We start from the raw sequence: 27,589 nt of genomic DNA on the forward strand, positions 1-27,589 counted from the left end.
GCCCAAATTCCAATGAGTACCTTTAGGATTTCACAGGGCATTTTTATACGCATTTGAATTCCAAACTACTTCTCACGCTTTAGGGCCCCTAAAATGCTAGGGAAGTATAAATACCCCACAAGTGACCCCATTTTGGAAAGAAGACACCCCAAGGTATTCCATGTGGGGCATGGCGAGTTCACGTAAAATTTTATTTTTTATCACAAGTTAGTGGAATATGAGACTTTGTAAGAAAAAAAATTATAATAATTTTCCGCTAACTTGTGCCAAAAAAAAAAAATCTTCTATAAACTCGCCATGCCCCTCAAGGAATACCTTGGGGTGTCTTCTTTCCAAAATGGGGTCACTTGTGGCGTATTTAAACTGCCTTGGCATTTTAGGGGCCCAGATGTGTGAGAAGTAGTTTGGAATCCAAATGAGTAAAATGCCCTGTGAAATCCTAAAGGTACTCATTGGAATTTGGGACCCTTTGTGCACCTAGGCTGTAAAAAAGTGTCACACATGTGGTATCGCCGTACTGAGAAGAAGTAGGGCAATGTGTTTTGGGGTGTATTTTTACATATACCCATACTGTGTGTGAGATATATCTCTGTAAATGACAACTTTAAAAAAAAATTATACAAAGTTGTCAATTTACTGAGATATTTATCTCACCAAGCATGGGTATATGTAAAAATACATCCCAAAACACATTGCCCTACTTCTCCTGAGTACGGCGATACCACATGTGTGACACTTTTTTGCAGCCTAGGTGCGTAAAGGGGCTGAAAGTCCAACGAGTACCTTTAGGCTTTACAGGGTTGCTCACAATTTAGCCCCACCCAAAATGCCAGAACAGTAAACACACCCCACAAATGACCCTATTTTGGAAAGTAGACACCCCAAGGTATTCACTGAGGGGCATAGTGAGTCCGTGGGAGATTTTTTATTTTTTTTGCTAGAAGTTAGCAGAAATGGAAACTTTATAATAAAAAAAAATTCCTCAGAAAGTGTCATTTTCCGCTAACTTGTGAAAAAAAGTAAATCATACATGAACTCACCATGCCCCTCTGCGAATACTTTGGGGTGTCTTCTTTCTAAAATGGGGTCATTTGGGGGGTATCCTGGCATTCTAGCACCTCAAGAAACATGACAGGTGCTCAGAAAGTCAGAGCTGCTTAAAAATGCGGAAATTCACATTTTTGTACCATAGTTTGTAAACGCTATAACTTTTACGCAAACCAATAAATATACACTTATTGGATTTTTTTTAATCAAACACATGTAGCACAATAAATTCTGACACAAACTTGTATAGAAATGTGATTATATTTGAACAATTTTACCAGAAAAAGTTCAAAATACTCTTTTTTTTTTGAAAATTGCGGTCTATTTTGATTTAAAAAATCTTAGCAGCAATCAATACCACCAAAAGAAAGCTGTATTTGTGAGAAGAAAAGGAGGTAAAATTCATTTGGGTACCAAGTTGCATGACCGAGCAATAAACTGTTAAAATTGTGAAGTGCCGATTTGTAAAAAAGGGCCTGGTCACTAGGGGGGTTTAAACCTGTGGTCCTTAAGTGGTTAAAGGGCTTTTCCGGGAGTTTTATCCTCTGGACAGGTCATCAGTATCGGATCGGTGAGAGTCTGACACCCAGGACCCCCGCTGATCAGCTGTTTGAGAAGGCAGCTGAGCTCCAGTGGTCACCTCATTAGTAAAAAAGAATCTGGTCCATAAAAGAACAGTCCGATCCTTGTCCGTAACGCGGACAATAATGGGACTTGTTCTATATTTTTGCGGATGCTACAGAACAGACATACGGATGCAGACAGAACACGGTGTGCTGTCCACATCTTTTGCAGCCCCATTGAAATGAATAGGTGTGCATGAGCCCTAAGGAAGGTGTTTTTTACATTGAAAATCTTTCAGTACGATCGTACATTAGCACACTGCATTTCTTTGAAGCACTCTCCCTGGTAACAAGTGATGACTTTTAGAATTTTTTTCATTGGTTCCTTCAGCAGGAACATAGAGTCCTGCACATCTGAAGAAGTAATGTGCAGCTTAGTAACATATTGTATTCAGCTTTCCAGTGCAAGTGTTCACATCAGTCTGAAGTACAGATTTTCCTGTGGAAAATGGGGGCTCCGGGGTTTCCAGAGACACTTGTATCCCTGCTGTTCTGTTGCTCACTTCTGACATCTGGTTTCACGCTGTGTAACGGCTCATCAGGTAAGTGGACCTAAAATATTAGCATGATACTTACACTCACCTAAAGAATTATTAGGAACACCATACTAATACGGTGTTGGACCCCCTTTTGCCTTCAGAACTGCCTTAATTCTACGTGGCATTGATTCAACAAGGTGCTGATAGCATTCTTTAGAAATGTTGGCCCATATTGATAGGATAGCATCTTGCAGTTGATGGAGATTTGAGGGATGCACATCCAGCTCCCGTTCCACCACATCCCAAAGATGCTCTATTGGATTGAGATCTGGTGACTGTGGGGGCCTTTTTAGTGCAGTGAACTCATTGTCATGTTCAAGAAACCAGTTTGAAATGATTCGAGCTTTGTGACATGGTGCATTATCCTGCTGGAAGTAGCCATCAGAGGATGGGTACATGGTGGTCATGAAGGGATGGACATGGTCAGAAACAATGCTCAGGTAGCCCATGGCATTTAAACGATGGCCAATTGGCACTAAGGGGCCTAAAGTGTGCCCAGAAAACATCCCCACACCATTACACCACCAGCCTGCACAGTGGTAACAAGGCATGATGGATACATGTTCTCATTCTGTTTTACGCCAAATTCGGACTCTACCATTTGAATGTCTCAACAGAAATCGAGACTCATCAGACCAGGCAACATTTTTCCAGTCTTCAACAGTCCAATTTTGGTGAGCTTGTGCAAATTGTAGCCTCTTTTTCCTATTTGTAGTGGAGATGAGTGGTACCCGGTGGGGTCTTCTGCTGTTGTAGCCCACCTTTCTTTCCCATTCTGACATTCAGTTTGGAGTTCAGGTGATTGTCTTGACCAGGATCACAACCCTACATGCATTGAAGCAACTGCCATGTGATTGGTTGACTAGATAATCGCATTAATGAGAAATAGAACAGGTGTTCCTAATTATTCTTTAGGTGAGTGTAACTGCTATGGCAGGGTCAAGACATCAGTTCACATGTACTTTTCCACCATACTCATTGGCATATTGATTATTGGAGGTCTGACAGCCTGGATCCCCACAATCCCTAGAACCAAGGGGCAGCAATATCACGAAAACCATAAATTACTATACAGTGCTTGGCCAGGCAGTATTGTGTTCAATATACAGTAAACGTACAGGGTGTATTTACATGAGTTTAAATAACTTTTTGAAGTTTTTTAAGTACAATGCAATGGCACCATTTAATATTGCATACGATGTAGTGGGGAGGTAGAAAAAAATTCCAAATGGAGTGAAAAACAATGCAATTCTGCAACAGTTTTATGGGTTTTTTTTTAATGGAATTCCCGCTGTGGTAAAACTGACTTGTTACTTTCATTCTCCAGGTCAGTAGGTTTATGGCAATACCACATATGTATAATTTTACTTGTGTTTTAATACTGAAAAAAATAAAAAAAACCTTTAAAAAAAAAAATTTTTTCATCGTCATATTCAGGCCTTATAACTTTTTTGTAGTCATGTCTATAGAGATGTGTGAGGGCTCATGTTTTGAGGGGTGATCTGTACTTTTCATTGATACCATTTTGGGGTGTATGAATTTTTTATCACTTTTTATAAAAATTTTCATGGGAGGTGAGGCAACCAAAAAACGGCGAATCGTCCATTTTTATGTTTATTTTTTATTGTTTATGCATTTTTATTTTTATTCTGGGGAAAGGGGGCTGATTGAAATTTTTGTAATTCTTAGATTTTTTTTATAAGACCTCTATTCAAATCTCATATCAGACGCCCAGTATTTATAAGATTCCCAATCAGAACTCAGATCAGAGCACCAATGTTTATGAAACCCCCTCATGACTGGGGGTCTCGTAAGACTGAATCTGAGTGTTGAGGCGGTAGGTCTCCATTTGCTAATTATGCCAGCACATTAAAGAAATGCTCCATCATGTTGATGATACTTACCTGGCTGCGGCTGTGGCTTCTGCTGCTTGTGGCAGTGGAATGTCTGGAAAGTAGGTGACTCTGCGGGGGGTGGAGAGGGTCCTCAGACACACGGGCTGCAGGTGACCGTACACTGAAAGCTGCGGCAAGCTATGTACACGGTGTTTCCTGGTAACAAAGTAATTTGGCCCCCCGGCCAGGAAGAATACATTCCTCCATTTTGCTTTGATAATGAGGGTCTAAAGACTGCTTTATGTGATTGATACAACTGTTATTACATAATCAAGTAAGCATACAGCTTGCCATTCTGTGAGTCGCGCTGGAGGACCCTGTTCTTTCCGCCTCTGCACCTCACTTAGATAATTGGGTGTCATGATCATCATTATCTCCATAATCCTTCTGCTCCTCCACCTCTACTGACTCCTCCTTTTCCAGTGGCAGCTCCTCCTCCATGGGACTTTCTCCTTGTGTCCCTATTGATACATTTTTGTGGCCTCTTCATAGGGCTTCAGTATGTGACAGGCATCTCTAATGAGCTGCCATTGCCTGACTTTGAAACAACAGATGCTCCCTCCTGTTGCTTGACAAATTAATTCACCGCTTTACGCTGCTCATACAGACGCTCTAGTATCTGCAAAGTAGAATTCCAGTGAGTTCGACCGTTGCGGATTAAGCAGTGTAACCGCAGACTGTTCTGACTCTGCAAGTCCCGTTACATACAAAAATTAACCAAGGTAACCAAAAAATCCCGGATAATCACTTTACAGGTAATAGTAATTTATAATGTATTTTCACAAATGCCAGAAGTCTAGCTAGCAAAATGGGGGAGCTGGAAGCTATGGTACTAGAAGAACACATCGATGTAGTTGGTGTGGCTGAGACATGGTTGGACTCTTCACATGACTGGGCTGTAAATATTGAAGGTTTTACACTATTTAGGAAAGACCGGGTCAATAGAAAAGGTGGTGGTGTGTGCCTGTATGTGAGGACAAGTGTGAAAGAGGCAATTGTGCGTGAGGATGTGGAAACCTTATGGGTGGAAGTTCAAAGGGATATAAACACTGAAAAAATTATACTTGGTGTAATCTATAGACCCCCTAACATCACAGAGGATATAGAAACACAACTGTATAACCAAATAGAGCGGACTGCACAGGCTGGTACACTGGTCATAATGGGAGATTTTAACTTCCCAGACATTGACTGGGGTCATGGTTCTGCCTCAACTGCAAAGGGGAGAAAATTCCTCAACTTGCTGCAGGACCACTTTATGGGGCAGTTTGTAGAAGCTCCCACTAGGGGCGATGCTCTGTTGGATCTGGTAATTTCTAATGATGCAGAGCTTGTTGGTAATGTTACTGTTCGAGAGACACTAGGTAATAGTGACCACAATATAATTATATTCCCCTAAACTATAAGAAGCAAACTCTGTCGGGCAGAGCAAAGACACTGAATTTCAAAAAGGCTAATTTCCCTGGGTTGAGGGCAGCATTTCAGGGCATAGACTGGGAGCAGCTACTGTCACATAATAATACTGAGGATAAACGGGAGAGCTTCAAATCCACATTGAGTCATTGCACAATTTGTTTTATTCCTTTAGGTAACAAGTATAAACGGTTAAAATTAAACCCCCCATGGCTTACAGCTGCTATAAAAAGAGCAATAAAAGACAAAAAGAGGGCATTTAAAAAATACAAATCTGAGGGGTCAGCTGTAGCGTTTGAAGATTACAAAGGACTTAATAAAATCTGCAAAAAGGAGATAAAATTGGCAACCTCTTTGCTTCATATGTCCTAGGTGATGTAGCACTGGGAGAGTCACTTATAGAGAAGGATTTGGGTGTCCTTGTGGATGGTAGATTAAATTACAGCATACAATATCAATCAGCTGCTTCTAAGACCACCAGGATATTGTCATGCATTAAACGAGGCATGGACTTTACAAAGCTCTGGTGCAGCCTCATCTGGAATATGCAGTCCAGTTCTGGGCACTAGTACATAGAAAGGATGCACTGCAGCTGGAAAAAGTACAGAGGAGAGCGACTAAAATGATAAGGGGCATGGAGGGTCTTAGTTATAAGGTCTTAGTTATAAAGAAAGATTAAAATAATTGAATTTATTTAGTCTTGAGAAGAGATGTCTAAGAGGGGACATGATTAACCTATACAAGTATATAAATGGGCCATACAAAAAATACGGCGAAAAGCTGTTCCATGTAAAATGTGCTCAAAAGACAAGGGGGCACTGCCTCCGACAGAAGAAGAAAAAGTTCAGTCTCCAGAAGCGTCAAAGCTTCTTTACTGTGAGAACTGTGAATCTGTGGAATAGACTTCCTCAGGACGTGGTCACAGCAGGAACAGTTGACAGTTTCAAAAAGGGTTTAGACGAATACTTAAAAGTAAAAAACATTAATGCTTATTTCTGGGATTCGCGTCCCCACCTATCCCTTGGTTGAACTTGATGAATGTATGTCTTTTTTTCAACTGTATTAACTATGTAACTTAGTCCAGGAGGGCATTCCTCGCCACATAATAATGTCTGAAATGAGAGGAGAGTCTCCTGGACATTGCCAGCACCCTCCGCAAGCTATTGTACGTTTTCAAAAAGTTGGAAGATTGTATTATTTCTTCCAAATGCATTGCAGCCACAATGTCTCTGACCACCTTACTTGGTTGAAAATGGTAGGAATACAGCCAGTAGGATGTTTGCTGGTTGATGGACTTTTGCAACTCTCATCCATCAACTCCACATGGCAGTGCTTCACTTTACACAAATGATAGGAGAGAGGGTGAGCGATGCTTTGCCCTGCTTCTGTTGGGGATGGAAGCATGTCCATAGAGGAGGACATGGAGGAGGCGGATAAGCACCTGGTGTTGGAACCAGACACAAATGTGGAGGTGTCAGTAAGACCTGGCCTTCTTGCTGCGGTGAGATAACAAAGACTGACCCAGTGGTTTGTGAAAGACATGTACAATACCTGCCCGTAATAGCTGCTCCAGGTGTCCACTGTGGTGTGCATCTTTCTGCATAGCGAGAATTGCAAGGAGCGGCCAATGTTCTCAGCCACTTGAGAGTACCAGAAAGAGATAGCTCTTTGGGAGAAATAATACCATCTAGGAGACTGAACCACCATCAATTTGGCCAGGTGGGAGTTATGCTTGAGCACAAGCGGAGTAGATTTATTTTCTGGCCACACATTCATTGATGGCTGATGACGGAGATGGAGGAGTATCCTGAGCGGGAGAAGCATTAAGTGATTATGACAACAAAAGGACACTGTACTGCACATGGATGTGGCCTAGCTGCTGCAAAGGAGACGAGTACTAGCGGGTGGCCACTCATATTTTCCCACTGGATTGGGTAATGTAGCTGCATATGCTGTGATAGAGCTGTGGTGCCTATGTTAGTGTTTGAACGCCTACGGCTTATTTTAATCCTGCAGATCTTGCAAACAGCAATGGTTATGTCTTTCGACACAGTGGAGAAAAACTGCCAAACGGGAGACACTTGTATGCTTGGCTTAGGCTTGGTACGTTTTGCACCAAAAGTATCAGCGGCATCACCAGTTCCTGAGCTGACCATAATAGAAGCAGATCTAGCCTAGCAGTTTTTTGGGAGGTTCTGGCTGCATGTTACCTCTGTTTTTTATTGCTTCCACTGCCACCACCCTCCTCCTCTACCCCCTCCTCAGCACCCTAATTTGGCTCCCAGGTCCTTTCCAACACATAATCATTATCATTCTCACCCTCCATGCCACTTGTATCAGACTGTGTCATCCCTGCATTGAATTTGCCACTGTCGCACCCACCGCCCCTACTGATTTCACCCTGACTACAAGTGCCACTATTATCACCACCTCCAACACAGCTATGCATGGGATCCCTGCCTACCCCCTAAACCTCCTCCTGATGGCAGTCCAAATGCTGACAGTTCTCACACAACTCATCAACATGAAGACTCTCTTGATTATCTTCCATAGAGCATGGTGGGGTTTTGTTGCCTGTTGTTAGGATAAAAGAAGGCATGGCACTAGGAGGGGGCAGTGAACATAGAGAGGATCCTGATGTATCCTATCCACCTGTTATCTTGCAGCAACGTCCGTGTTCAGTAACACGGCTACAATGCACTGAGATACTCAATTACAAATGGTAAATACATTTACCATTTACAATGATACAGAAGTTGGAAGCATGTGCCTCTGAAAAGTAGGTGCCAACGAGAGGAACTCTACTCTTGTGCAGATTCCTTGAGGTGTTCTCTGAAGCAGATCAGTTTGGGTACCAGGCTAATCAGGTCATCCAGGATAGATGGAACATCAAGACTTGTCAGTTAATCTTTTATGTGACCTGTCGGACCCTCCCAGAAAACTGCCACCAGCGCCTCTTTATTCCGTGATAATTCAGAATCTAGGGTGCATAACTGTATAGCATACTGCCCGACTGTAAGGTTGCCCTGGTGGAGGTGCAGGAGGGAGGAGGCAGTTGAAATGCTATGGCCTGGTTCCTCAAAGACCTTGTGGAAGGTAGTCAGGAATTCCAGTATCGCTGCATTCCTATAGAGGAGTGTCCCAGGCAGTCAGTAGGGAGTTAGTGGGCCTGTTGCTCAAAGTGGATGGTACACTGGTTCAGGAATCCACAACATAGCTTGGGGTCTTCTTCATAGTGTGGAGGAAGCGAGAGATGCAGACTGAAGACTCCTGATGTAGTGACGGTGCAGATACTGCAGCTTGAGGTTTGCAGTACCAGAGTGGTAGTGGAAAAGGAGTCCTGGTGGGTAGAAATGGTGTGCAAGTAATGCAGGATTTGCTCTTGGCAGCCACATTGAGTAGTCAGCTCATTATATACTTTTGGCAGACCCATCTTTGGTGAGCCAATGGGTTCCATGGCCTGAACACACTGTTGCGGCAGTGGGTGTGGCATTTGTTAACCAACAGATTTGGTTTTGGGATCATCCTAAGGGCATTATCCTGGAGGACCATTATTGCTCAGGCACCTTTCCACAGGTGAAGGTGCCTTAAGTACCGGAGGTTTGCCAGGCATTGGCTGGGGAAGATGGAGTTGAGTGCACACTGGCCCTTTTAAGAGCTGGAGAGGGCATGTGTGTGCCCTACAGGAAGAGGATGAGGAGCTTTGCTGGCAAGCAGGCTGCATGGAGGGATGGAGCTACCCCGGTGGCCAGGCTCGTTGGGAAGTGGAGGAGAGTGGGAGACTGACAGATATAGGAAGCAGGGAGGACCTGGCAACAGGGAGATACCAAATTTCCTCCAACAAGGAAACAGACTGCAGTAACAGCAATAAGATATGCACATAAACATGAAACATGGGACATAACAAGTTGGTAAGGCTGATTAGTCAGCCTGCATTTGTGGGAGGGGCGGAGGCTCTTCATATGCGAGCCACAGCCTCACTCACAGGCGTGTGTTCTCAGGTGCACAGGCCGCATGTTACCTTGTTCGTCCAGGTTCAGCCACGGCTGATACTATATGTTTTTGTCTTGTCACCTGGATCGCTCAGGCCGAGTTAAATGTTGTATGTCACCTGGATCGCCCAGGTTCAGCTACTGCAGATACCATGCTATGTCATTTGTCTTGTTACCTGGATCGCCCAGGACAAGCTAAATATTGGGTGACAATTGGACCGTCAGGTTCAGCCGCTGCTGATACTACGCTAGATGTCATGTTTTGTTGTTAGAATAAGTCTCTGCCATACCCCACTCTATCAGTATATCGGGTTTACTCTACTCGCACCCAGAGCTGCGTTCACATGTCCTATACTACTACAGGTTCTTTCCAGGCCCATTTCAAGAACTGCATTAATGTAGCTGTTACATCTATGTTATGCTCTGTTCACAACCAGAGCTGCTGTTATGTCAAATTTCATGCTCTGCTTATACCCAGAGTTGTGTTCACACTTATACTGCTACACCAGGTCGTATACCCCACTCCCCAAAGCCGCTTTCCATGTCTGCTGTCACATCAAGTTAATATTCCGTTCACATTCAAAGCTGCGTCCGCATGTCTGCTTTTACATCTTGTCCTATACTCCATTCACTACTAGAGCTGCGTTCACGTGTCTGCTTTCGCATCACTTCAATACTCTGCTCACTTTCAAATTGCATTCATACGTCTGCTTATACCATGCTTTTCATGCGCTACCCATACTCAGAGCTGCGCCCATTCAATGTTTTTTAGGTACCTCTCACATCCAAAGCTCCATTCACCCATTTGTTGTTACATCATGTGTTGTACTCTGCTTCCACTCAAAGCTGCATTCTCCTGTTCATTGCTACGTCATGGTTTTAATCAATAGTCTCACCGGGGCAGTCGGCACCCACCACTCTGGTTCTTTAATCCTGGTTCATATTCACTCAGACTGGTCTCCTTTTACTTCTGGTTTGTATTCACTCAGATTGGTCTCCTGCCCCAGTTCACCAAACAGCTCCTCAGCGGAGGTCAGTGGGCCAATAGGAGTAAGTTTCCTGCTATGTTTTCACAAGCTGTTCATTTGTTTGTCACGATAAGAGACTTCTCTTAGCGAACTTGCAACGCCTCAGGCTCTTGTTTTACTCCCATCTGTTTCAATTTCATGTTTACGTTTTATGGTTTGCAGTGGTTAGTGTTTTATGTAGGCACGTGCTTCGGATTTCTAATGTCTATATTTTCAACGCCTGTTGGCAGTTATGTTAATTAGGCCACCTTCTAGCCAATCCAATCATTCAAGCCTCTGCATATCTTATCAGGTCCGGCTTACGTTTTAATTACTTATCGTCACCGCAACGTCATCCCTCTGGCTTCGGGGGCCTCTGGTCGGGGGCCCTATGATTGATCCGGCCTCATGGCTCCGGGGGCCCCTTGACTGTTTTTCATGTTTTGTTTTGTTTGTTAGGGGTACGACATGGTTGTAGGCTGGTTAGTGTCCCAGGTTTGCTGTTGGAGGGGGTCATGGTTATGCGAGTCCCCAAGGCATTCTGGTGCTGCATAAGTGGTTTAAAAAAAAACAACAAAAAACAAACAAACATAAGAGGCTTGCCCGAGTGGCTGTTCACTTATAGGACCTCACGATTGGCACCGACACTTGTAGTTCGCACGGCCACCTGATACTTTTTTCCGCCATAAGAGTCTTGCACGCATGGCTTCTGCCATATTAGACTCGCACGCATGGCTCCCGCCATAAGGGACTCGCACGCATGGCTCCCGCCATAAGGGACTCGCACGCATGGCTCCTGCCATAAGGAACTCTCACGCATGGCTCCCGCCATAAGGGACTCGCAAGCATGGCGCCCGCCATAAGGGACTCACACGCATGGCTCCCGCCATAAGGGACTCGCTGGAGTGGCTCTTGGCTTAGAGGATTTCACAATTGTCATCGACATTGGTAGGTCATACGGCCATCTGATACTATTTTCCATGGCACACCTTTCAGAAGTTTTCTTTTGTTCATTTATATTTTACAGATTAGTACTTGCGTTCATTTCAGCCTCATTTCATTAAGAAGCTTTACCCCATGTCATTGTCTTTCTAGGTTATCGAGTCCCGGTTGATTACTAAACCCGTCGGGTTAAGCCCCAATCTTTTCCCCAGCCGTCCTCAATTCTAAGGTTCGCACCCCGGCGGCTGCCCAGCCCCATGGGCCTCTGGTGGCTGCTTCGGCCCCATGGCTTCAGGGGTCCGACCAATGGTTGTCTTAGCCTTTTTACCACGACCAGGAATTCATTTTCGCCGGTAGCTCCATTGCAATTGCATTACCTCACTCATGGGAGGGCATAGACAGAGTCTTGCATATTATGGCCTCATAGCTTTTTGTCGCACTAACCTCAGACTCCCTACAACCACGTTAAATCGGGTTTTGGACAAGGTTCAGCATTTCTTCACGGTAGAAGATTCAGATAGTAGGTCGGTCTTCACGTCTCAAGCGTTAAAACAATTCTCAGGGGCACACAGTAGAACAACGCGCGGACTACGGCTAGCAGATAGCTGTTGTCTGGGGAACTATTCAAGGATTCTCCTATTTACATAGTTATTTTTGGCCCTCATTCTTGCATAGTTTAGGCAGTTAGGTTTCGGTCCCACGATCTCCTGAGGCTAGCGCATTGCCAGTACTCACACTAGAACCAAAACTTTACAAGGTTCAGTTGGTTTTCATGATCCATTTCACAATGTATTCCCGGTCCTCCATTCCGCTTTGGGGCAGTATCCGCAATATTGAACATCATGTCTCTGGCCTTGTCATCCACAAGATGGGTTGTAGGTCTCCTTCTGGCCTTACCTCATACACCCCGAATTTTTCACTCTAGATCCCTGACACCTTGCAGTTGGCTTGGGGATTAGTTTGCACATGCCATTAGAGTTCCTTTACTAACCTACTTGGCTTGGTTTTTGCCCACTTACAGGCCTACCCACGATCATGGCTTAGGGCACACAACAAGCCATTTAGTCAGGTTAGCTAAGACACGCCTAGCTGGGTTAAGTTGTTCCTGTTGTTTCTCTCCTTCGGGTTCTTCGGATATCTCTTGGCCGTAGCCATGACCACAAGTTGGTAGGGCTCATTAGTCAGCCTGCATTTGTGGGAGGGGCGGAGGCTCTTCATATACGAGCCACAGCCTCACTCACAGGCATGTGTTCTCAGGTGCCCCACCCTCCCTCCCTTATCTTCTCATTTCCACAGGGTATGTCCACTTACAGGCCTACCCATGATCATGGCTTAGGGCACACAACAAGCCATTTAGTCAGGTTAGGTTGTTCCCGTTGTTTCTCTCCTTAGGGTTCTTCGGATATCTCTTGGCCGTAGCCATGACCACAAGTATATATGTTTAACACATTATTGGATGATGGCCAAATATTGCATGGCCTCAATTTCAGTGTTTTTGTGTGTTTTGATACATACACTTGTGGTATATACACTGCCTGTCCAAAAAAAAGGTCACACACTCTAATATTTTGTTGGATCGTCTTTTGCTTTGATTATGGCACGCATTCGCTGTGGCATTGTTTCGATAAGCTTCTGCAATGTCGCAAGATTTATTTTCATCCAGTGTTGCATTAATTTTTTACCAAGATCTTGCATTGATGATGGTTGAGTCTGACTACTGCGCAAAGCCTTCTCCAGAAAATCCCAAAGATTCTCAATGGGGTTAAGGTCTGGACTCTGTGGTGGCCAATCCATGTGTGAAAATGATGTCTCATGCTCCCTGAACCACTCTTTCACAATTTGAGCCCGATGAATCCTGGCATTGTCATCTTGGAATATGCCCATGCCATCAGGGAAGAAAAAATCCATTGATGGAATAACCTGGTCATTCAGTATGTTCAGGTATCGGCTGACCTAATTCTGGGAGCACTTACTGTTGCTGAACCTAGACCTGAACAACTGCAGCAACCCCAGATCATAGCACTGCCCCCACAGGCTTGTACAGTAGGCACTAGGCATGATGGGGGCATCACTTCATCTTCCTCTCTTCTTACCCTGATGCGCCCATCACTCTGGAACAGGGTAAATCTTGACCCATCAGACCACATGACCTTCTTCCATTACTCCAGAGTCCAATCTTAATGCTCCCTAGCAAATTAAAGCCCTTTTATCTGGTTTGCCTCACTGATTAGTGGTTTTATTACGACTACACAGCTGTTCAGTCCCAATCCCTTGAGTTCCCTTCGCATTGTGCGTGTGGAAATGCTCTTACATGAGTTCTACTGTTGTTTTTCTTCGATTTGATTTCACCAAACGTTTAAGTGATCACCGATCACGATCATTCAGGATTTTTTTCCTGCCACCTTTCTTCCTTGAATACGATGGGTCCCCACTATCCTTCCAGTTTTTAATAATGCGTTGGACAGTTCTTAACCCAATTTCAGTCGTTTCTGCAATCTCCTTAGATGTTTTCTCTGCTTGATGCATGCCAATGATTTGACCCTTCTCAAACAGACTAACATCTTTTCCACGACCAAGAGATGTGTCTTCCGACATGGTTGTTTAAGAAATGAGAAGCAACTCATTGCACCAGTTGGGGTTAAATAACTTGTTGCCAGCTGAAAGATAATCGCTCATGCAGTAATTATCCAATAGGAGGCTCATAACTATTTGCTTAGTTAAATCCAGGTAGTGACTTTTTTTTTGGACAGGCAGTGTATGAGCTTTTACACCTTAGTGGGGTTGTCCAGGCATATATATTGATGAACTATCATCAGGATAGGTCATCAATATCCGGTTCAAGTGAATGGAGCAAGTATTTGTAAATACACTACAGCGCCGCTCCACAGGAGACGAGGCGTAGTGTAAAGACGAGGAAGTAGCCCTCACATGGAGCGCCGCCTCCTCGTCAAACAGCTGATCAGCCTGGTGTCGGACCCCCACTGATCAGATATAGGTGACCAATCCTGACAATATCAATATATATGGCCGGACAACCCCTTTAACATATTATTTTTAATTATTTTTGTTTGTTTGTAAACCTCTGCTTGGATGTTAATTTTATGTGCAATGTTTTTGTTTGTTGTGAGTTCCTGCATGTACGACGCACTGATCGTGTGGGCACAGGAGCTGTGCTCGCTTGATCAGCAGAGGGTTCTGGCGAATTAACCCCTTAGACACTTTGACCAATGTTGACTGCAGCACGTAAGGTGTAAACAGAGTGAGGAGGCTACCTTTCTTAACTCATCAGCTGCGATCATGGAGTGCAGATGGTTGCCATGCAATAGAAGTCTATGAGGCTCATACAACTGCCAGTGTGAAACTAACCGTTTCCATGCAGTACTGTAATGACTGTAGGTAGGGACAAACGAGGACAGTGAGTCCCAGCCTGCTTTCCCTACCTACTTGCAGTGTAAACCCTAAATGGCAGAAACTCAACTGGACGACAGTCCCTACACTAGTATAGTTGCAGGACAAACAAGACACACAACACGGACAACAGAAAAGCAGAGTCGTACGAAATGGATCAGAACCAGATGGGCTACGCAGTCCAAAATGTGGGACAGAGAGTGGTCAGAAGACAAGCCAGGGTCAGGAACACTGGGAACAAATATTAATACATGTACCAGGAACAAGGGAACCATCTAGAGCCAACAAAGACTATCACTGGCACTGGTATAGGGCCAGGAAGGGATTTAAATCTGATAGGTCCATGACACAGCACTCCATTTTTTAGAAACACTAGCACACACTAGATCAGCTGAGCAATCATCCCACTGCTGATCTCCCCCAGCACAAGTCCGCTGTGGGGAGAAGCAGAGCATTGCATCCTGTTACCAAGGATGCGGTCGCCTTACCATGGGGTATGGTTCTGCAGCACGTCTCTACCGGTGCAGCTGTGCCGAGGCAGAGGATTGTGCCACTGGAGCCCAGACAGGTAAGTGTAAGGTTAAAGTTTCAAGTTGAAAAAGTGCATCCACATCAACTTTACAAAATATCACAAAAATCATAATGTCAAGCATTAAAAAAATACCCCAAAATGGTACCAGTGAAAGCATCAACTCATCCCACAAAAAAAGAAGCCCTTATACAAGACCATCTCCAGAAAATAAAAAAATATGGGTCTCAGAAAATGGTGACACAAAACATTATTGCTGGACTGGTCAAGCATGTCTCCAGACCTAAACCCTATTGAGCATCTGGGGGGCATCCTCAAGCGGAAGAGGATTCCAGCGGCAACCTGTGAAGCTCTAGTGAACTCCATGTCCAAGAGAGTTAAGACAGTGCTGGAAAATAATGGTGGCCACATAAAATATTGACACTTTGGGCACAATTTGGCCATTTTCACTTAGTGGCCAGTGGTTTAGACATTAATGGTTGTGTTGAGTTATTTTGAGGGCACCAAATTTACACTGTTATACAAGCCGTACACTGACTGCTATACATTGTATTAAGTGTCAGATATTCAGTGCTGTCCCATGAAAAGATAGAAGAAAATATTTACAAAAATGTGAGGGGTGGACTGACGTGTGAGATACTGTAGCTGCTGCTCCGGACCTGCATGTTTCCTCTCATTTCTCCATCTTCCAGTTCCCAGCTACTTCCAAATAGACAATCAGGTGGTTTTTTTCACCCTTCAGGTGTGTCTTTTGGGTCAATGACGTTAGATTTCTCTATAGGGGACAAAAGCACCTGAAAATTGCTCTGGATAAGTCATCAGTATCTGATTGGTGAGGGTCCGACACCAGTGACCCCGCTGATCAGCTGTTTGAGAAGGCATCGGCACTCGCAGCTCACCATGCACAGCGCCGTACATTGTATAGTGGCTGTGCTTGGTATTGCATCTCAGCCCCATTCACTTCAATGGAGCTGAGCTGCTCCTAGGTCACGTGACCAATGAATGTGACATCATATGGCCTAGGAAAAGCTGAGAGAGGGACGCAGCGTTATTGTGAGTGCCGGTGCCTTATGAAACAGCTGATCGTGGGGGTCCTGGGTGTCATACCCCCACAGATAAGATACTGATGACCTATCCAGTCTGTCACATGGCCTGCAAGACAAAGCGGCAAACTTATGTAGTGGCCTGTGCCTCTATCTAACTGTGGCACTTCCTCCAGCAGCACAGAGGGACTTGAGACCGGCATCCAAAATGCTGGTCTTAAAGAGGACCTTTCATCGGTCCAAACATTGTGAACTAAGTATCATGACATATACAGCGGCGCCCGGGGATCTCCTTGCACTTACTATTATCCCTGGGCGCCGCTCCGTTCTCCCGTTATGTCCTCTGGTATGTTCGGGGACTTGGTTATAGTAGGCGGAGTCTGCCCTTGTTCTGCTGGGCGTCTCCTTCTCCTAGGCTGTAGCGCTGGCCAATCGCATCGCAGAGCTCACAACCTCTGAGGTTTTTTCTCCCAGGCTGTGAGCCGTGCGCTGTGATTGGCCAGCGCTACAGCCTAGGAGAAGGAGACGCCCAGCAGAACAAGGGCAGACTCCGCCTACTATAACCAAGTCCCCGAACATACCGGAGGACATAACGGGAGAACGGAGCGGCGTCCAGGGATAATAGTAAGTGGAGTGAGAGCCATGGGCGCCGCTGTATATGTCAGGATACTTAGTTCACAATGTTTGGACCGATGAAAGGTCCTCTTTAAGAAATGCCCCTTATAATTTTTATCTCTTTACTCGCTTGCATTACCCTGCAGTAAACCTGCAAACTATCTGTGCACTGAAGCACCTAGGAGTCTTCTCCATCAGACGCCAAGCTTAGGAGCGCTAGTTATACATTAGTATACAGTGCCTGGACTGTCTGCAGGATTATGATGGGGATTGGGTCCTGAGAGAAAAAACACGTATCACAACTACTAAAGAATACGGAAAACCTGTTCTAGGTGCTGGAATGGGCTGCTGCTCACTATTTAGGTCTCTGACATTGAGAGCAGACGCCTGGTGCTGTCCGTGTCTGTACGGCTGCCTTCACACTGTGCAGAATTGTTCTCAACAAAATCCGCTGGTGCAGATTTTTCAAAGTTGCATTTTTTTAGTTATTTTTTTGTGGATTATGCTGTGGATATTGTGTGTGAATAATGCTGATTTCTGTGCTGATTACATCTCCAGTGAAGTGAATACAGACATTCAGCTCCAGGAAATCTGCAACAACACGGGGAAGGTCTTTACGGTGTGGATTTTGTTAAAGGAAAATTCTGCAAGGTGTGAAGGCGCTCCCCTAACTCAGCGCAACGTCTCTGGAAAATATGGACGCCGCCTGTGCGCATTCCACACTTTTCTTACTCCCATCAATAGAAATTACTTTTCTTGCACACAATACAGAGCAGAATAGGCCGTGTTTTATCATTTAACAGTCACACAGATCCGCAAAAAATACAGATGTGTGCATGGCGGCAAAGAAATAAACAGGTCAGAGTTCTGTCTGCAAACAGATACAGAGACAGCACACAGATAAACGTGAGGTTGTGTGTAGGGAACTAGATTCAGGAAGGGCAGCACAGATGAGAGGAGGGTGTATCTCAGTCCTTTTTATGTGTGTCACAGGCCCTGGGAACTACATACATTTCACAGAGACATTGTTAGCACTTTCACCACCAAACTGCAGGTAAATATTTTCACTTATTGATATTTGAATCTCAGTTTTCGATATAAATATTAACTAAACAGATAACACTTGCTGCTGATCAGTCCAAGAAGAATTCATGCTTTTCAGATGTAGAATGCTTGTCACTTTGATTATTGAAACGGCCACTAGAGGGAGCGCTGCTCGCCGGCTTCTGAGCCGCGGTCACTGCTGACTGTCCGGTGTCCGCCCGCTCTCTGCTCCTGACTGTCCGGTGTCCGCCCGCTCTCTGCTCCTGACTGTCCGGTGTCCGCCCGCTCTCTGCTCCTGACTGTCCGGTGTCCGCCCGCTCTCTGCTCCTGACTGTCCGGTGTCCGCCCGCTCTCTGCTCCTGACTGTCCGGTGTCCGCCCGCTCTCTGCTCCTGGCTGTTCTGCAGCACTGCCGGCCTCAGGTGTCTGTGATCGTTGATTCCCTGTGTGACCCCGGTCAGCCTGCTGAGCACGAGGCGGTCTTAACACACATGACCTCTCATCTCCTCTCATCCACAGACGTCAGAGATTTCGTACTAGCAACAACCAAGGAATGTCACTATGTGAACGGGACGCAGCAGGTGCGGTATCTGGACAGATATTTCTACAATCAGGAGGAGTTAGTTTACTTTGACAGCGAAGAAGGACGTTTCATAGCGAAGACTGAGCTCGGGAAACCGGAAGCAGAAGCATGGAACAAGGATAAGGATTTCATAGAAGACGAGAAGAGCTCAGTGGAGACATTCTGTAAATACAACTATGGAGTCATACACAGTATCACTGCCGACCGGAGAGGTGAGACCTGTATATACTGTATTATACAGCACATATTACATGTAGTATATACAGGGGGAGACATAATAATAATATACACAGTATCACTGGTGTCCGGAGGGATGAGACCCTGTATATACTGTATTATACAGCACATATCACATGTAGTATATACAGGAGGAGACATAATAATAATATACACAGTATCACTGCCGACCGGAGAGGTGAGACCTGTATATACTGTATTATACAGCACATATTACATGTAGTATATACAGGGGGAGACATAATAATAATATACACAGTATCACTGGTGACCGGGGAGGTGAGACCCTGTATATACTGTATTATACAGCACATATTACATGTAGTATATACAGGAGGAGACATAATAATAATATACACAGTATCACTGGTGACCGGAGAGGTGAGACCCTGTATATACTGTATTATACAGCACATATTACATGTAGTATATACAGGGGGAGACATAATAATAATATACACAGTATCACTGGTGACCGGAGAGGTGAGACCCTGTATATACTGTATTATACAGCACATATTACATGTAGTATATACAGGAGGAGACATAATAATATACACAGTATTACTGGTGACCGGAGAGGTGAGACCCTGTATATACTGTATTATACAGCACATATTACATGTAGTATATACAGGAGGAGACATAATAACAATATACACAGTATCACCAGTGACCGGAGAGGTGAGACCCTGTATATACTGTATTATACAGCACATATTACATGTAGTATATACAGGAGGAGACATAATAATAATATACACAGTATCACTGGTGACCGGAGAGGTGAGACCCTGTATATACTGTATTATACAGCACATATTACATGTAGTATATACAGGAGGAGACATAATAATAATATACACAGTATCACTGGTGACCGGGGAGGTGAGACCCTGTATATACTGTATTATACAGCACATATTACATGTAGTATATACAGGAGGAGACATAATAATAATATACACAGTATCACTGGTGACCGGAGAGGTGAGACCCTGTATATACTGTATTATACAGCACATATTACATGTAGTATATACGGGAGGAGACATAATAATAATATACACAGTATCACTGGTGACCGGAGAGGTGAGACCCTGTATATACTGTATTATACAGCACATATTACATGTAGTATATACGGGAGGAGACATAATAATAATATACACAGTATCACTGGTGACCGGAGAGGTGAGACCCTGTATATACTGTATTATACAGCACATATTACATGTAGTATATACGGGAGGAGACATAATAATAATATACACAGTATCACTGGTGACCGGAGAGGTGAGACCCTGTATATACTGTATTATACAGCACATATTACATGTAGTATATACAGGAGGAGACATAATAATATACACAGTATCACTGGTGACCGGAGAGGTGAGACCCTGTATATACTGTATTATACAGCACATACTACATGTAGTATATACGGGAGGAGACATAATAATATACACAGTATCACTGGTGACCGGAGAGGTGAGACCCTGTATATACTGTATTATACAGCACATATTACATGTAGTATATACAGGAGGAGACATAATAATAATATACACAGTATCACTGGTGACCTAAGAGGTGAGACCCTGTATATACTGTATTATACAGCACATATTACATGTAGTATATACAGGAGGAGACATAATATACACAGTATCACTGGTGACCGGAGAGGTGAGACCCTGTATATACTGTATTATACAGCACATATTACATGTAGTATATACAGGAGGAGACATAATAATAATATACACAGTATCACTGGTGACCGGGGAGGTGAGACCCTGTATATACTGTATTATACAGCACATATTACATGTAGTATATACAGGAGGAGACATAATAATAATATACACAGTCTCACTGGTGACCGGAGAGGTGAGACCCTGTATATACTGTATTATACAGCACATATTACATGTAGTATATACAGGAGGAGACATAATAATAATATACACAGTATCACTGGTGACCGGAGAGGTGAGACCCTGTATATACTGTATTATACAGCACATATTACATGTAGTATATACAGGAGGAGACATAATATACACAGTATCACTGGTGACCGGAGAGGTGAGACCCTGTATATACTGTATTATACAGCACATATCACATGTAGTATATACAGGAGGAGACATAATAATATACACAGTATCACTGGTGACCGGAGAGGTGAGACCCTGTATATACTGTATTATACAGCACATATTACATGTAGTATATACAGGAGGAGACATAATAATAATATACACAGTATCACTGGTGACCTAAGAGGTGAGACCCTGTATATACTGTATTATACAGCACATATTACATGTAGTATATACAGGAGGAGACATAATATACACAGTATCACTGGTGACCGGAGAGGTGAGACCCTGTATATACTGTATTATACAGCACATATTACATGTAGTATATACAGGAGGAGACATAATAATAATATACACAGTATCACTGGTGACCGGGGAGGTGAGACCCTGTATATACTGTATTATACAGCACATATTACATGTAGTATATACAGGAGGAGACATAATAATAATATACACAGTCTCACTGGTGACCGGAGAGGTGAGACCCTGTATATACTGTATTATACAGCACATATTACATGTAGTATATACAGGAGGAGACATAATAATAATATACACAGTATCACTGGTGACCGGAGAGGTGAGACCCTGTATATACTGTATTATACAGCACATATTACATGTAGTATATACAGGAGGAGACATAATATACACAGTATCACTGGTGACCGGAGAGGTGAGACCCTGTATATACTGTATTATACAGCACATATCACATGTAGTATATACAGGAGGAGACATAATATACACAGTATCACTGGTGACCGGAGAGGTGAGACCCTGTATATACTGTATTATACAGAACATATTACATGTAGTATATACAGGAGGAGACATAATAATAATATACACAGTATCACTGGTGACCGGAGAGGTGAGACCCTGTATATACTGTATTATACAGCACATATTACATGTAGTATATACAGGAGGAGACATAATAATAATATACACAGTATCACTGGTGACCGGAGAGGTGAGACCCTGTATATACTGTATTATACAGCACATATTACATGTAGTATATACAGGAGGAGACATTATACTAATATACACAGTATCACTGGTGACCGGAGAGGTAAGACCCTGTATATACTGTATTATACAGCACATATTACATGTAGTATATACAGGAGGAGACATAATAATAATATACACAGTATCACTGGTGACCGGAGAGGTGAGACCCTGTATATACTGTATTATACAGCACATATTACATGTAGTATATACAGGAGGAGACATAATAATAATATACACAGTATCACTGGTGACCGGAGAGGTGAGACCCTGTATATACTGTATTATACAGCACATATTACATGTAGTATATACAGGAGGAGACATAATAATAATAATATACACAGTATCACTGGTGACCGGAGAGGTGAGACCCCTGTATACACTGTATTATACAGCACATATTACATGTAGTATATACAGGAGGAGACATAATAATAATATGCACAGTATCACTGCTGACCGGAGAGGTGAGACCCTGTATATACTGTATTATACAGCACATATTACATGTAGTATATACAGGAGGAGACATAATAATAATATACACAGTATCACTGGTGTCCGGAGAGGTGAGACCCTGTATATACTGTATTATACAGCACATATTACATGTAGTATATACAGGAGGAGACATAATAATAATATACGCAGTATCACTGGTGACCTGAGAGGTGAGACCCTGTATATACTGTATTATACAGCACATATTACATGTAGTATATACAGGAGGAGACATAATAATAATAATATACACAGTATCACTGGTGACCGGAGAGGTGAGACCCCTGTATACACTGTATTATACAGCACATATTACATATAGTATATACAGGAGGAGACATAATAATAATATACACAGTATCACTGGTGTCCGGAGGGATGAGACCCTGTATATACTGTATTATACAGCACATATTACATGTAGTATATACAGGAGGAGACATAATAATAATATACACAGTATCACTGGTGACCGGAGAGGTGAGACCCTGTATATACTGTATTATACAGCACATATTACATGTAGTATATACAGGAGGAGACATAATAATAATATACACAGTATCACCAGTGACCGGAGAGGTGAGACCCTGTATATACTGTATTATACAGCACATATTACATGTAGTATATACAGGAGGAGACATAATAATAATATACGCAGTATCACTGGTGACCGGGGAGGTGAGACCCTGTATATACTGTATTATACAGCACATATTACATGTAGTATATACAGGAGGAGACATAATAATAATATACACAGTATCACTGGTGACCGGAGAGGTGAGACCCTGTATATACTGTATTATACAGCACATATTACATGTAGTATATACAGGAGGAGACATAATAACAATATACACAGTATCACCAGTGACCGGAGAGGTGAGACCCTGTATATACTGTATTATACAGCACATATTACATGTAGTATATACAGGAGGAGACATAATAATAATATACACAGTAGCACTGGTGACCGGAGAGGTGAGACCCTGTATATACTGTATTATACAGCACATATTACATGTGGTATATACAGGAGGAGACATAATAATAATATACACAGTATCACTGGTGACCGGAGAGGTGAGACCCTGTATATACTGTATTATACAGCACATATTACATGTAGTATATACAGGAGGAGACATAATAATAATATACGCAGTATCACTGGTGACCGGGGAGGTGAGACCCTGTATATACTGTATTATACAGCACATATTACATGTAGTATATACAGGAGGAGACATAATAATAATATACACAGTATCACTGGTGACCGGAGAGGTGAGACCCTGTATATACTGTATTATACAGCACATATTACATGTAGTATATACAGGAGGAGACATAATAACAATATACACAGTATCACTGGTGACCGGAGAGGTGAGACCCTGTATATACTGTATTATACAGCACATATTACATGTAGTATATACAGGAGGAGACATAATAATAATATACACCAGGGATCAGCATCCTCCGGCACTCCAGCTATTCAGAAACTACAACTCCCAGAATGCTTTATTCTCGTCTATGGGAGTTAGAACAGTAGAGTATGTTTGCATGCTGGGAGTTGTAGTTTCACAGCAGCTGGAGTTCTGAAGGTTGCTGATTCCTCCGTACCTTTATGTGGACTCATATTTCAACATGGCGCTCCATGTTTTTGAATGTATAGACAGGCATATCGAGGGGAATAACAGCAATTTCACGTTGCAGACTTTCCTTCAAATCTTCCACAGAGCGCAAGGCTTGTTTCGATAGATTTTCTTTGAGCAAACCCCAAAGGAAGAAGTCTGGTGGTGTCAGATCCGGCAACCGTGGGGACCAAAGCTCCTTTGAAATTACCCTGTTGCCGAAAAGTCCCAATTTCTGCCATGCTCCTTGCTGATGTGTGACACGTTGCTCCGTCTTGCTGAAAGTAACCTTGTACGCATCCCGGCTTGTTCGCAGCTCCATATCCTGAGGAGCACATTGCACATGGTTTCCATCAGATTGCTTCGTCCTAGTGAGAGTCATTACAGAATATTCAGGCCTCTTTCAAATGAATCTCCCTGTATTAAAGGGCTTCTGTCACTCCACTAAACTCTTTTTTTTTTTTGGTCTCCCTAAAATCCTTATGCTGCGATTTCTCAATATATATGGCTATTACTCTGTTTGGTTCAGTAGTTCTATAAAAAAAAATGACTGCGTTTTAAATCTCGCGCCGGCCTTCAGTTCACGCTCACCCAGCCGCTCCATCCTCAGTGCGCCTGCGCCGATGACATCACATGTACACCCGGCGCAGGCGCACTTGAGGATGGAGCGGCCGAGCGAGCGTCCTCCACTCGGTGTGCCTGCGCCAACTGAAGACCGGCGCGAGATTTAAAACGCAGACAAGGCCAGTCAGAGGACGAGCGCGTCCGCTGGCCCTGTCAATCAACATGAGGAGGGGGCGTCATTATGAATGGAGGATGCGGCTGCTAGAGAGGTAATTTGCATAATATAAAAGTCAGTTTTTTTATAGAACTACTGAACCAAACAGAGTAATAGCCATATATATATTGAGAAATCGTACCATAAGGATTTTAGGGAGAACAAGGACAGATACAACTTCTCAACTTTTTTATTTCACTTTTTTATAGTGGTAGTAGCCTTTTATGTGGATGAGTGTTTTGTTTTTGGGGTGCACGTAACTCAGTTGTAGCCGTGTTCGGAGTATTTCTGTAAGGGCCTATTCACACAGCAGAAATTTGGTGTAGAAACTGTGCTAAAATTCCGCCGGCAATCCGGTGGTGTCTGCTTTCCATTGTTTTCAATTGGAGGTAGATCTGCAGTTTGGGGGCCGGTGATTTAAAGTCACGACAGCTATCAACAGCCTCTAAAGTGAACCAGTGCGTCAGTTTCTGCCGCGGCATACACGTCATAATCCACCGTGGGAATGGACCCTAAGAGTGAGTGTGAAAAGTGGAGTCTCATCCAAGTCATGTTCGCTGTGATTGATGTAGGTGATGACCTATTCTACAGTCAAGTCATAGTATATAATTATGTGTAGATCTTGGTGGTCCCTTCGGTGGTGAGGACTAGATTTACTGCTCTTGTTTTTTTTATTTTCTTTCTCTGGTTGAAGGATATGAATATTAAATGTACTATTCCTTGATTTAATGAGATTATTCATTAACTTTATTTAATGCATTCATTACCAGTTGAACCATCGATCAAAATATCCTTGATGAATCAGTATGAAGAGTCACATACAAAGCAGCACATGCTGATATGTAATGTGTTTGGCTTCTACCCATCTGACATTGAGGTGAAATGGTACCGGAACGGCCAGGAGGAGACCGAGCTGGTTCAGTCTACAGAGCCCTATCATAATGGTGATTGGTCTTACCAGATTCTGGTGATGCTGGAGACAGAGATTCAGAAAGGCGACACTTTTACCTGCGAGGTTCATCACAGCAGCCTGAAGGCCCCGCACCGAGTAGACTGGCGTAAGATTGTTCTCTTTTTTTTTTTTATTTAGCTGCCATTGCATCTATGGGTTTAACCTCAGTATAAAGGAGTTTTCCAAACCAGACAATCCCTTCACACAGATAACACGTTCATCTTCTTCACCGGATGATGGGTATAGTCAGGATTTACTATACTGCTGGGTTTACGCATCCCAGTTATTAAACCATTGGAACCATGGAAATTTCCTTTAATACAATTATCTTTTTTCATCATGCCATCACGTTCGAATGCAATCACGGCGGCATATGTACAGTAAATGTCGGGCAAGTAGAATTTACTTGTTTTACTAAATGACATATTGCCTAGTAATGCCGTCTCCTGTGCAATATTTCTCTCCATGTTCATCACTTTAGACGCCTTCTCTTTTCCAGAAGCAGTAGCACAGCAATCACTCAGTGTTCCGCACCTCGGAGCTTCCATTAGCAGGAGCAGGGCTTCACAGCAGTGTCTATACTTTCTACTAGGAGCCTCCACTTCCTTGAAGGATCTAGGAAGATCCACCACCCACCCTCCCTGATGGTTCTTTCAATCCATCCTACCCATCATTTTCCAGTTATGCCTCGGCAAGCAACTATTTAGGTTGGAAGTGTAGACTCTGAAGAACACTGGAATCCTCATTGATTCCCTGATGGGTGTTCATACATGTCATCTATTATAAGTGACTACGCATGCACTTCACTCGCTGTGAAATCTCCAGACGCCAATCTCTGGATGCTGTAATCCACTATTTTAATGCCTTGAATGGAGGCCAGTAGATTCTTTGTAATATTAGTATATCGCTCTAGTATAAAGCTCAGGGACGCCATAGTTCCTTCCTCAGTAATATACTTTTTGTTAAGGTGTTGAGAACCCTCTGATTCTTTCGCTTCTGGCCAGCTCAGTACAGCCACTTATCTTAATTTACAACACCGAGCAAGGATACACAGTGCTGCCCATAATTATTCATACCCCTGTTAAATTTTGACTTAAAGTTACTTTTATTCAACCAGCAAGTCATTTTTTGACGGGAAATTAGATAGGTGTCTCCCAAAAGATAATAAGACGATGTACGAGAGGCATTAATCAATAGAAAAGCCTTTATTGGCTATTACAGCAATCAGACGCTTCCTATAATTGCAGACCAGCTTTTTGCAGGTCTCCACAGGTATTTTTGCCCATTCATCTTTAGCAATGAGCTCCAAATCTTTCAGGTTGGAGGGTCTTCTTGCCATCACCCTGATCTTTAGCTCCCTCCACAGATTCTCAATTGGATTCAAGTCTGGACTCTGGCTGGGCCTCTCCAAAACGTTAATGTTGTTGTCTGCCAACCATTTCTTCACCACTTTTGCTGTGTGTTTTGGGTCATTGTCATGCTGAAATGTCCACTGGTGCCCAAGGCCAAGTTTCTCTGCAGACGGCCTGAGGTTGGCATTGAGAATCCTCATGTATTGCTCTTTTTTCATGGTGCCTTTTACTGTGATTAGGTTCCCTGGTCCATTGGCTGAAAAACACCCCCAAAGCATTAGGTTCCCACCACCATGTTTGA

The 27,589-nt window shown here is 43.3% G+C and overlaps 1 protein-coding gene across 1 annotated transcript in view; it reads left to right on the top strand.

The window, feature by feature from the left end:
- Positions 1 to 2,043: 2,043 nt before the first annotated feature.
- Positions 2,044 to 27,589, top strand: part of LOC122919480 (H-2 class II histocompatibility antigen, E-S beta chain-like) — a 33,501-nt gene continuing 7,955 nt past the window's right edge. Inside the window, exons 1-3 of the mRNA XM_044268539.1 lie at positions 2,044 to 2,212; positions 18,616 to 18,891; positions 25,755 to 26,042. Of these exons, the coding sequence (XP_044124474.1) occupies positions 2,119 to 2,212; positions 18,616 to 18,891; positions 25,755 to 26,042 (658 nt within the window). The 5' untranslated portion in view covers positions 2,044 to 2,118. The remainder of the gene's footprint in view (positions 2,213 to 18,615; positions 18,892 to 25,754; positions 26,043 to 27,589) is intronic.

Source organism: Bufo gargarizans, chromosome 9 (genome assembly GCF_014858855.1).
Source record: "Bufo gargarizans isolate SCDJY-AF-19 chromosome 9, ASM1485885v1, whole genome shotgun sequence".
Classification (NCBI taxonomy): domain Eukaryota; kingdom Metazoa; phylum Chordata; class Amphibia; order Anura; family Bufonidae; genus Bufo; species Bufo gargarizans.